The sequence below is a fragment of the Eucyclogobius newberryi genome, unplaced genomic scaffold (assembly GCF_026437365.1).
Source record: "Eucyclogobius newberryi isolate DKJ021-1_F unplaced genomic scaffold, fEucNew1.0.hap1 SCAF_11, whole genome shotgun sequence".
Lineage (NCBI taxonomy): Eukaryota > Metazoa > Chordata > Actinopteri > Gobiiformes > Gobiidae > Eucyclogobius > Eucyclogobius newberryi.
The window spans coordinates 23,467,311-23,479,534 of NW_027315735.1; the positions used below are offsets into that span (position 1 = coordinate 23,467,311).

At 42.1% G+C, this 12,224-nt stretch overlaps 1 protein-coding gene across 1 annotated transcript in view; it reads right to left on the minus strand.

Moving 5' to 3' along the window:
- col23a1b (collagen type XXIII alpha 1 chain b) overlaps positions 1–11,177 on the minus strand; it is a 148,166-nt gene extending 136,989 nt beyond the window's left edge. The window contains exons 1-2 of the mRNA XM_072439105.1: positions 10,666–11,177; positions 10,247–10,316 (exon numbers count right to left, since the gene is read on the minus strand). Coding sequence (XP_072295206.1) covers positions 10,247–10,316; positions 10,666–10,959 — 364 coding nt within the window. The 5' untranslated portion in view covers positions 10,960–11,177. The remainder of the gene's footprint in view (positions 1–10,246; positions 10,317–10,665) is intronic.
- Positions 11,178–12,224: the final 1,047 nt, after the last annotated feature.

The following is a 12,224-nucleotide window of genomic DNA, read 5'->3' on the forward strand; positions in this document are numbered from 1 at the left end:
CAATGTTCTGACTTCAGTTGCTTCTCGTAAGTTTGTTCCAGCGACAAACTCTTTGAATTCAACACCTATTACGGCATTTACATTGTGTTACAAATGAAAAACATATCAAGTTACAACACAACCTTTAGAAGCTGCTTGTCGTATGGCACGATTGGAGATTTTGAGGCCACAGAGAGAGACTCTTCATGGATTTTGTGGTGATGCTTTCAGGGCAGTCCAACGCTGAAGAGATTAAATATGTCCATGTGGCTTTTGACTTTGGGCAGAGAAAAACAACTGCTCAGAATCGCACAGTGCCAGAAGCGTCAGAACTGGAGAGGAGAATCTGAGGCAGGTCTAAACAGGAGTAAAACCATTTATGAATGAATTTAGCACTAGCCACTATTACAAAAGAGTATGGTTGTTGCTACTATTTAACCAAAAGTTAAAGGTTTAAACGTAGCATTTATTCAATTATTTGTATTTCTCATACTTTGATCTCTCCACAGACCTGACCTGTAACTTGGCCTGGTGGCGCCACTTGTTCGTCTCCATGGAGATAGATACGTTTATACGGAAGATGCTTTGTTTCATCCGATTTGGAATTTTGACATTTTTAAATGCTGGGAAAATTTCTCAATTTGACATTTTTAACCATGAAAAAAATCACTTCACCAGTTTAAATTCAGAGTGTGAAATTCACAGAGAAAATAAATGTCAGCAAAGATCCAAGATCGCTTTGGCAATCGAAGTGTTTGATGATGAGGAAAGAGGCTGTTACCTATTGTCTTTCATCTTCTGTGGGCGGGAGTTACAGGAGATGAGGGTTTGATTGGATTAATTTAGACAAAATAGATTGCTCCCTTCAACATTTCCTGGTTGTTACTAACTTGACTTCACTCATTCATGTTTGACTGCTAATGTCTTGACATTCTAGAAGGTTTTTGAACTGCAAATTATGCACTCTGAAATTCGACAGTTGAATTTGTAATATTTTAACAGTAAAAATCACATGGAAAAAGATTCAGTGACTACAATTCAGAATAAAAACTATTCAAACATGTTTTTTCACAGGGTTAAAAAAATCAAAGTAAGAAATAACCCAGAATTTAAACTTCTATCTCCCATACGTTTAATGCCAAACTGTGAAACATTCTAGAAACCAGCCACCACCAGAAGGGTTAGTGCAGCTTTGCATCTGCTCCACCACTAATGTTATCTCTCAGTCATTTACAGTGCTGAAGTCTCTTCACTGGCTCCCCGTCGAGTCTAGAATCAAATTCAAAATTCTACTCTTGACCTACAAAGCCATAAATGACATGGCCCCATCCTACCTCAAAGATGCTATAGAACCATATCATCCAAACAGAGCTCTTCGCTCTCAGAATGCCGGCCTTCTGGTGGTGCCAAGAGTCTCTAAAAGTACTGTAGGAGGTAGAGCGTTTAGCTACCAAGCTCCTGTGTTATGGAATCAGCTCCCGACCCATGTTAAATATGCTGACACAGTCTCTTCATTTAAGTCCAGGCTTAAAACGTTCCTCTTCGAAATCGCTTATGGTCAGAGTAGTTAGGAACAGAAAGATAAACCCACAGCTTCAGCTACGCTGCCCTAGGAGTAACTGTGCTGGGGGAAGTATGACAGCTTGAGCACTATCCTCTTCTTCTTCTGACTACTTATGCTATCAAACAATATTTATTTTTTGATTCCACTTGCAAACTGTTCACCGCCTTCTTTTCTTTCTCTCACTCCTGAGGACCTGTGGACCCAGATGCCCCTCCCCTGGTGAAGTGGTCCCTGCCCTGTGTGGACGGTCCCTCATCTGCCTGAAGAGTGGCTCCAGTTCGCCTCAGTCGGTCCCTCTTCTGCCTGAAGAGTGGGTCCAGCTCGCCTCCGACGGTCCCTCTTCTGCCTGAAGAGTGGGTCCAGCTCGCCTCCGACGGTCCCTCATCTGCCTGAAGAGTGGGTCCAGCTCGACTCCGACGGTCCCTCATCTGCCTGAAGAGTGGGTCCAGCTCGACTCAGACAGTCCCTCTTCTGCCTGAAGAGTGGGTCCAGCTCGACTCAGACGGTCCCTCATCTGCCTGAAGAGTGGGTCCAGCTCGACTCCGACGGTCCCTCATCTGCCTGAAGAGTGGGTCCAGCTCGACTCAGACAGTCCCTCTTCTGCCTGAAGAGTGGGTCCAGCTCGACTCAGACGGTCCCTCTTCTGCCTGAAGAGTCACTGGAACTCCTCCAGGTTTCTACGCTTTTTTCCCAAGGAGGTTTTTTGTAGTTTTTCCTGGCCGAGAAGGAGAGTCTAAGGACAGAGGACCCTGGGACATCGTCCCTCGCCACCACAGACATTGTCTGACTTCATCGCCACCACAGACATTGTCTGACTCCATCGCCACCACAGACATTGTTGATTCATTTCTCCCTGTGGCCCTCAGAGGCAACTGTTGTTGTGATTTTGGGCCTTACAAAAATAAATTGATTTGATTTGATTTGATTTGCAACTGTATCCATGCAAACGTTCAATAATGAAAGTGTGATGTGATTCGTGTGCTGGCCAATGGAAAAGGAACCACGAATCCTTGGGTTAAGTCGCATCACATGTGGGAGCGCCGCTGCTGTATTGTAGCTGTACCTGTGCTAATACAAAACACATGAGCAGGCGCCATGTTTTCTTTGGGGGTGTGTTTGTTTTTCATTTGCATCTCTTCTTTGTTACAGCGAGCGGGCCATGAGAAAAAGCCCGGCCTCGTAAAACTGCACTTCCGCTGCTCTTGTAGCAGAGGACAATGATGTCAAATAAATATAAACAGGCGCAGCGCAGTCGGATATTGCTCAATACCTGCCTCTGCTTGGGAAACATTCGCACAGCTTAAAGAGGCTTATTCTAGTGCTTAAACGTGACCACATGGAGATAAAGTCACTGCATGAACTGAGCAGCTCGGAGCCGTTTCTTGCTTGGAATGATTTGACGGCTAAAATGGAATAATGTTAATAGACAATCACATCCAAAGTTGAGTGTTACGATTATTGTGAGGAAAAAAACATCGCAATTTGACGATTATTCTTTATTATTGAGACTGTGACTAAAACACTTGTTAAATCTTTAGTTTGCTTTCATTCCCGAGGTCTGACATGTGACTGTTACTCAAGTTTGTGACCAGCTTTACTAAATTTAACTTTCTGGAAGACAAAAAATATAGTTAAATGTGACAAAAACACAAACACAGCCAGATGAAAAAAGTTATTTACATTTACATTTATTTTTAACCATAGATTGAATGAAAGATACTTAATTTTGCTTCTAAAATTGTCGCGATTATTATTTTTGGGTTCTTACGATTGCATTATGACCTGAAGAATCACGTTTATCGATTACCAGAATAATAGTTGTGACATCGTTTAGACAACTACATATGTGGCCTTCATGTGCTGCTTATCAAAAGACTTGAAGGCTGTTTAGTGCGATGTTGCGTATTGGACCGGCTGCTACAAACACAGATTCGACAAATAAGATCAGAGACGAGAACAGAAAGAGAAAGAAGATACAGTTACAGCTTACATTTGGGAGGAAATGTATTGACTGTAGTAAGTAAGTATGTTTGTTATTCATTTTCCTTGAGTATAATTAGGTTTATGGCTGGACAAATAGAGACGGCTGTATCTGGACGACATCAGACAAATAAAACAGAGTCAAATGAATATGTAAATCACTGAATACCGAAAAAGGTAAAAGATTTGTTCTCAGTTCTCTATTGAAATGCCCAAAGCCATAGAAATAACAGCTGCAGTTGTCGTGGTGTTTGTTTTTTATTGTCCAGCGACTGCCGGTTCAAAAGTGTTTACTGCGCAGCGCTTTAGTATGTTTTAAATGTGAGCAATAGTACTGTTGAGCTAAAACATTTGTGAGTAATTATAACTGGGAATCATCTGAGTTTAGCAATACAGACCGAATGTTTCAGCTTCCAGAAAAATACCTTTTGAATTCTTGTGCTACAACCTGCTGCGTCCTGGAACTCAAATGTCTCCAAGACAAACATAGCGAAGTAACAAATCCCCTTCTTTTAGCAATAAAAACTCCACATCTGACCCCAAAACATTTCCCAAAAAGCATAAATTATTAAAAGCCTCATGTCCTGCACAAAAAACATTATAAAAGTAACTTGAGGACAAGGGATTTAGTCAGTGGGACTGCAGTGCACATGATGATTCACAATGACTTCTCAGTAAATACAAACAGGCTAAACAGACTTATGAAGCGCTTTGGTCCAATATTAAAAGTGAAATAATGGCTCTTTGAAAAACACCAGAACGAATGATGGTTCAACATGTCCTTTTTGTTGTTCTGAGGCTTGTAAAGTAAATATATATGTCATGTCAAAGCAGAGGGAGAGAAACTATGAGCTGATTTACTCTTCTACATCTCTGTTTGATGGAGACGGACAAACGCTCTGTCAGTTATTGGGAATCTGAGCTCGTGACATCTCACTCCCACAGCAGCGGGATGCAAAATATTTACTTTAAAATAACTCTTCCCTGGTTTGAAATGCCCTCCGTCCTCAAGCATAATGTAATAAACCGCCTGGATCTTTTCTGCTCAAAGACTCTTCATGAGGGAGTTAAACTTTGACTCAAACAGATGGAATGACAACTGAGACCCGGATAATAATCAAGACTAAAGCTAGAATCGGAACCAGATACTCAGACGAGCAGGTATTGATACTGAAGGAATTGCATGATGGGATAAAGTTGGATCTTTCTGTAATAGTTTTAAAATGGTGGTGACCAATATCGGAACTATACAACCGCATGGCAATATTTCAAATACGAAATACAGTACCGTATTTTCCAGACTATAAGTCGCACCTGAGTATAAGTCGCACAGCCCAAAAAATGCATAATAGAGAAGAAAAAAACATATATAAGTTGCACTGGAGTATGAAATGCAGTTGCAAGTGTGAAAATAACAAATAATATCACATATAAGTCGCTCCGGAGTATATTAAAGAATAAATATATAAGTATAAAAATAAGAATAAGTCGCACCCCGGCCAAGACCAGGAAAAAAGGTGTGACTTATAGTCCGGAAAATACGGTATTTTGTTTTTAAAATTGTTATCTATGTTGTGTTATCATTGTGGTCAGTTTAGAGCAGGCATGTCCAAACTACGGCCCGGGGGCCAAATGCGGCCCTCAGACCAATTTTTGTTGGCCCTCCAGCTTCCTGCTAAGTTGGTCCAAACAGTACTTTTTACTGTTAAATTGGGAAAAAAATCTTGATGTTTGCATTTTGATGTTATACCAACCTAATATTCATGTTCCGAGTCTTATTAAAAGGTGTGGCGGCGCATTGAAACTATGTCAAATGCTAAATTTTCATTGATTCACTTTGTCCTTCAACAAATTTGACAAAGTTGGGTTGTTTGTGGCCCCCTGCTCAATGTAAGTTTCAAAATGCGGCCCTCTGTGAAAAAAGTTTGGACACCCCTGGTTTAGAGTATCGAGCTTTTTGCTTATTATCAAAATGTATTACTCGGAGCAGCATGTTTGCGATTGCCACAGTATTTCAGTATTTTTACAACACATTTCTTTCCACTACATCAAGACGAACTGTAGCGTGAACTGTGTGGAATTAAGAAAATAATTTCCAGTCCCAACAATATTCTCAGAGGTGGTACTTTCTGGACTTCTATAATCCCCTCCATACATAATAAAATAGGGTTCTCCATCTTTGTTTCGCAGATTCCAGCACAAGTGGAAGTAATTTTGAACAAGACGTATGAATGCAAATGTCTTGCTTTTATTGTTTTCAAATGGTCATTAATAAGTTATAGGCAGCTTCAGCGAGTGTATAGTAGCGAGCTTCCTGTCTGATTTACTGCTAAAGCTTTAAAAACTAATGCTGCCCCGTGGGGGAGTTACTGGACCTATTGTGCGTCTCTAAATCTGGCGGGCCCCGTCTCCTCGCAGTGCACCAGGTAAAGCCGGAAGCTGACTCAGAACCAGGGTTGCCAGATTTTCAGAGAGAAACAAGCGACCTCAGCCACACAAAAGAAAAATTAAATAAGCAACTAATTAAGCACTGTGCGTCGCTGCTGAACGAGTGTGTAGAGTGTATGTGTAATATGTGTATATCTTAATAGCATATTTTAGATTGATAATTGCTTTAAAACATTGATACATTGCCTGTATTTCAACCATTACTGGATCTTTTATCGTGAAACATTCCTAAAAAAAGTTATTATGTGAAATTGACGCTCCGGGAACAAGCCCAAAAAAGCAACTCATGATTCAAAATTTGCAAGTAACTTTCCCAAAAGGCTGCAGTAAAGAAGCTGCTCAGATCCTCGTGGGGGACAGAGACTGGCTTTTCTCATGTGTTGAATCAGAGGGTCCCACTGTGAGCATGCCCTCTTAATCAGACCAACATACACAAACGCAGGTATGGAGACCCGCGCCTCCTGTTAATAGGCTCTTATCTGATGGAAATGGATCCGACCACAGCCAGGGGTGACACTCTGACCTGGTGTCACCCACATCAAAGACCAGGACGCCCCACACGACTCAAGGAAGTCCCTCGTAAATATTCAGACATGTTAAAAATGCCAATATTCGGGACTGATTGCCATCACTGAGTTCCCCATAAATTCCATTCAGACTATGGCGGAAAACCTAAAACAATTTGGATGAATTATAAATTGCCTATATTTTATATTTAATTTGAACAATATAGCTACTTTTGTATGTATATGACAATACAAAGAGCAACAAAGTGTGATTTTATTATGCCAATGTGTGGCCCAGGTTGAGACTATGAGGGAGGATTTAGACAATGGGGGACTTGGCAGAGGGAGACTTGGTCAGTGTAACAGCAAATAAACATTCTTAAGTTCAAGCAAGGAAATAATTGAGTTTGAAATGTCAAGCATTCATAGACAGCAAAGATTGGACAATTTGAAAGGTGTTGGTGAGTGATTATAGAGACGAATTTGACTGACTAAAGTATTATTATTAGGAGGTTGATGAGTTTTAATATCACGTGACGAGTGTTTCCTTTGGCACTGTTGCCCTGTTGAGCGGGCACAAGACAGTGTGTGCCCCACCTGAGCTTCAAACCCGCTCTAAACGTGTTGGACGTAGCGATAACGATGCCTCTCCCACGCGGGACATTCCACATGTTTCGAATCAGGCGTGGGACCGTAAACCCGTTGTGTCCACGCGCAAACAGAGCTGTGTGCGTTTGGTCTGCCGGTGTGTGTGTGTCGATGCAAACGGCCCTGTGTTAATGGCAAACACCTGAAGCTTGTAAGCAGAGGCCACACCGTTTGACCAGGACCATATACGACGGCCGCCTGGTCATCACCGACAATAAAAGTGTCACAGAGTAGGTTTTGGAGGAGGGAACAAGAGAGATGTCCTCACACCCTCAAGTTTAAATGAGGTCAGGGATATTTTTGAAGAAGAATGAGTAGAAGGCAATAATAAACTGTTCATTATTGTAAAAAAGCTTCTGAACGTTCCCTGAGGTATGATCCCAACAGCTTCCACAAGTTCAGTTTGATTTGCTTTACAGGTCAAAGTTTGTGGTCACACACTGCTGCGTGTATACTGCCCCCTGTTGGTGCCCGTGGCCTCATGCCTGTGCTGAAAGGTGAGCCCCCCGACAGCGAGGGCATAGCTTTAATAGTGGAGATGGTGCTGTGTGTGGCGGTGTCTCTCTCGCACGCACACACACACACACACACACACACACACACATACCTCGGCCTGTGATCCTGCGGGTGCCAAGGTCCAGTTTCTCGTGTAGCTCTGGTGCGAAAGGCGACTCTCCTTACAGTGTCGTGTTGAGAGAGGAGCCAGCGCCGGGCCCCCTCAAAGGCTGCAGCGACACTTAAAACGTTCATAGACCATCGCCCCGTGTGCCCGGACAGACCCTCAGACCAGCAAGGGCATTTAACACACTCGCGATGCCAACCGAGGGGAGAGTTGAAGGGCAAAGAGTGAAATGATCGACTTGACTTGACAGGTTTTGGGGGAAATTGACTGTGCATTTCTGAATGAGGGGTTCTTTTTATCAGAAGTGGGGCAGTCAAAAGTATGAAAAAATCAGAAAGTAGATCTAGATGCTTATTTGAACAAGTATTGATACAAAAATGCCATCACATGAACAGGACAAAATTTGACCATTCTTGAACAGTTTTGGGATGAGCTTGAGCTTTTTAGAACTAGTACAAAAGATAAAATAACACAAAGACAGAACTATCATTTTGTGTTTAAAATGACATCCTTCTCTCCAAAAAATGTAGTCTTTTTTAAAATTTATACCACCAGGATATAAAAAAAATACAAAAATATCAAAATCGGTATCCAGTATCGAGCCAAAATCGGAAGTTGTCTGAACCAAAACAAAAGTAGCATTTATTTATTCACTTTTATGCTTTTTCCTGGTGATGCAAAGAGAGACGGTGTATGGCAGGAGAGGCCTGTCTTTTGAAATGTTAACAAGTCGGTGTTGGGCAATCTAACAAGGGGGTGGGGAAAAAAGCACGCACGCAAGCATCTGTAGCATCAAAGCCACAATAAACAGATTGAACAATGCACATACATCAGAACCCAAACAAACCCGGCACATCTTAGGACTGATCAAACTGAACCAATCGATTATAGTATCGCCGATAATGTTTTTGTTGAAAGTTCGTGCGCATCAATTTCTCTTTAGATTCGCCATCGGTTTCACATTAGGGATCGTGAACGTGTCCGGGTTTAGGACTGGTTTATTACGACACAATGATTAAAAACTGGTGCAATTGAATCAAGTAACTATTTCCATACTGAAAACCTTGTTGTTAACACATCTATCTTCCAGTACTACCAACTTTAAACACAAACCTCACACAAGATAATGGGGAAATTGAAGGATTGTGGCCAGACTCTAATCACCATTGAAACTCATCTGTTGTATAATGTATTCCTTTTAAAAGTGTAAGGTCTCTTGAGTTGCTTGTGGCTGAAATAGAAAGGGCAGCGTGTGTTTAACAGCGGTCACTCTCTGAGCTAAACAAACAACCGGCAGAGAAGCGACGGAGCAGCAGACAGGGTTAAACAGCCTTGGCAGGGCAAACTCGGAGCTGCGAAAAACAGAACGTGTTGAAAACAAGCCAGAAATTCCACTGGTGAACGCTTTCACCTGTTCTCATTGTTTCTATTCACACTCGGGAGACACGGAGAGGAGCAGGGAAGGAAATGTACAGATAAGGATCGTCAGAAGTCAGCAACTGCACATAATCTGTGCTCGGAGATGGATATGTTCCCCGCTCACAGGCAAAACAGAGACAAGGGAACACTTGAGATGCAATTTTGATATTGGAATGTAGTGAATACCAGTTTCAATGAAAACACAATCTGTTGCCAGCACTCTGTCTAAAAGGACTTAGATGAAAGGCATAATACTTCCTAATGTGGAGTGAAGAGACAGTATCAACTAATTATGTCCGTCATTGGTGCAAAGTGGCTTAGTGAACAGCACTGTGAGTAATTGCAGTTATTACATTGATAATGTACATTGCACTTCTTCTCTCTCTCTAATTAGCAGGAAGCAGAGCAGATGATTAGAAAACTAATCATATAATGTACACTATACCGTCTTATCTATTCACTGAATCTATGCATTTCTTTATCTATGAAATATGACCAATACTGGGGACAATTCTGCACAGCGGAGTACGTTTTACAGTTCATATTAAGTCAACGTTATCATCTTTGCAGGTTATGTGTTTATAATCGTTTGACTGTTCCTGTCTGTCACCAAATGCAAATGTCTTGTGGCCCTCAGCGTGGATAACACACTGTTCTCCAGCGCAGGCCCATCACGAGCTGTAATGAACACCAGCACAAATGTGGCAGTTGTTGGCACAGGGCCGCTCTATCTAAAGTCCCCCACCGGCTCAAGGCTGCAGGCTCAGACGGGACGTCCCAAACCCACTGAGCTGCTGAGTGCTGAGCCTTGCTGTCGCAGCGTGGTCTCTGCAGAGATGTACTGGTACTATAGCCCCCCACACATACATTCAACTGTCTTTAAACTTCAATGGTTCTCAAACTCACGTTCCAGTACCAGAGTGCTGATTCAGACACATTTAAAGTCTTGACCCCTGCTTTAGTTCTGTATTAGTTCTGATTTAGTCCTGGTACGTTCTTAGCTCTTTTAAGAGTATTAAAGATTAGACAGTGAAATATGGTCAGGAGCTGTTCTTGGAGTCTGCTGTGAGAGACACTTACCTGGAGGACAGGAGCACTCCTGGACAACATCCCTCACGGGTCGCAATTTAGGCATCATTGACTCCACTTTCTGCAATTAAAACATGACACAAAACTTATCACACTCATGTCATCAAGAAAAACAGACTGAATGAATGACATCTGATTTGTGTCACAGAGAGTTTGGATTATTTCATCTGTTCAAATTGTAATTCTGTTCACACTCAGTGATCTTTAACATGGAGTGTTGATGTTTGTTCTTGTCCACGTGTCTATATGTGTATTGCATGTGTTTATCTGTGTATTGCACGTGTTTATATGTGTATTGCACGTGTTTATATGTGTATTGCACGTGTCTATATGTGTATTGCATGTGTTTATATGTGTATTGCATGTGTTTATCTGTGTATTGCATGTGTTTATATGTGTATTGCATGTACCTCTTGTACAAGTTGTCCTATTGAAGTTCCCAGTTCAGGTATAAGGGTCCCATCCTCTCTGAGAAAAGCCGTGTGCAGAGGGTGAAACACGGACGCCTTGTGCAGCTCCGCGCTCAGGCGGCTCTCCAGCTGCTGCGTCCTGAAGCTCATGAGGAGACACACGGTGATGGAGCTCAGGGACATCAACAAACACAGAGCCACGGGGAAACTGGGCAGCCAGCGCTGAGCCGCGGACTGCGGGGCGCACTGACACGCGGCTTTACGCGCCTCCATCGACTCCTTGGAAGTATCCATAACTTGTGTCCAGATTAAAAACTATGGTTGAGATTATTCCTCCAGCCGACTCCGAAGATGAGCAGCGCACTTGTTGACAAGAGCAGCCCCTGCTTCAGTTCACACGGGCTTTGAGTGTCACGGCAGTGCGCACATGGATGAGGCTCTGGGGCAGGACAAAACTGTTGTTTGCTCAGCGGGTCCCACAAGGATGCAACAGGCTGAAGACCAGTGGGTACAATAATGCCTCCTCTAAAAGTTGCGCCTGGCTTTGAGGTGCGCCCGCCCCGCGCACCACGTGAGCGGCAGAGTGACAGCTCTGGCTCCGATCAAGTCCACAACAATTTGGGGTGTGACACTCGCGTCCATTTAAGATGGCACATGCAATTATGGACGTGCTAATGAGCTAAACTGGCTGCGTGAGCAAAAAAAAACATGTTTAATTATTCAGCAGCAGTTAGCCTGTGCTCATCAGTTTACGGTAGATTCCGTTTACAAAAATAAGCCTTTAAAGCGTATTTTTCATTCAATATGCCGACTATTGCCATTAATTAAACGTTAAACGCGTTACCTTCTTTATTTAAGAAGAGAAAGCCCAGTGAAAGGAAATGTCAGGTTTATGTCAGCAGCTCATTACCGCCCCCTGGTGGACCACGTGTACTCTGGAGATCTCATTTTGATGCCATTTTGTCCAGATGAAATAACCTTTGACCTCGTATTAAAAGTTTCTGCCCTTAGCAAGCAAACTGGATACCTCCATTATTAAATTATGTCAAATTAATAATTTACATTTCCCTGAAGAATATTGTCCTCGTGTCCATTTACTCTATATTTGAGTGTTAAACACATTTCATTTTGCTACAAAAGCACTTTTACACTTGTAATTACCACTAATCTCTCCCCCAGCACATGAAAGCAGCACGAAGTGAGTCATTTGACCAGTGTTTTTTTAGATTTTTATTAATGAAAATGTTGCATCTGTAAAAGTTATAGGAAAAACATTACAATTTATTTACATTTATCTGTCCCTTTCACACATGATGTACAATTAAATATTGCCATAATTTCTAACCATATTCTGCATGATCCATAAATCAAATGGGCAAACATCTTTTAAGAAATGTAAAAATGACAAAAATACTACCGTCGGCGGCAAATAAATATTCTGTTGTGGAAATCTTTGCACATAATCTAGGACTGAAGGGCAGAGATGGGAGCAGGGCAGTGGACTGATACAGTCAAATACAGCTCTAGTATTCAGAGTCCTGTTCAGAAGAGACTTCTTA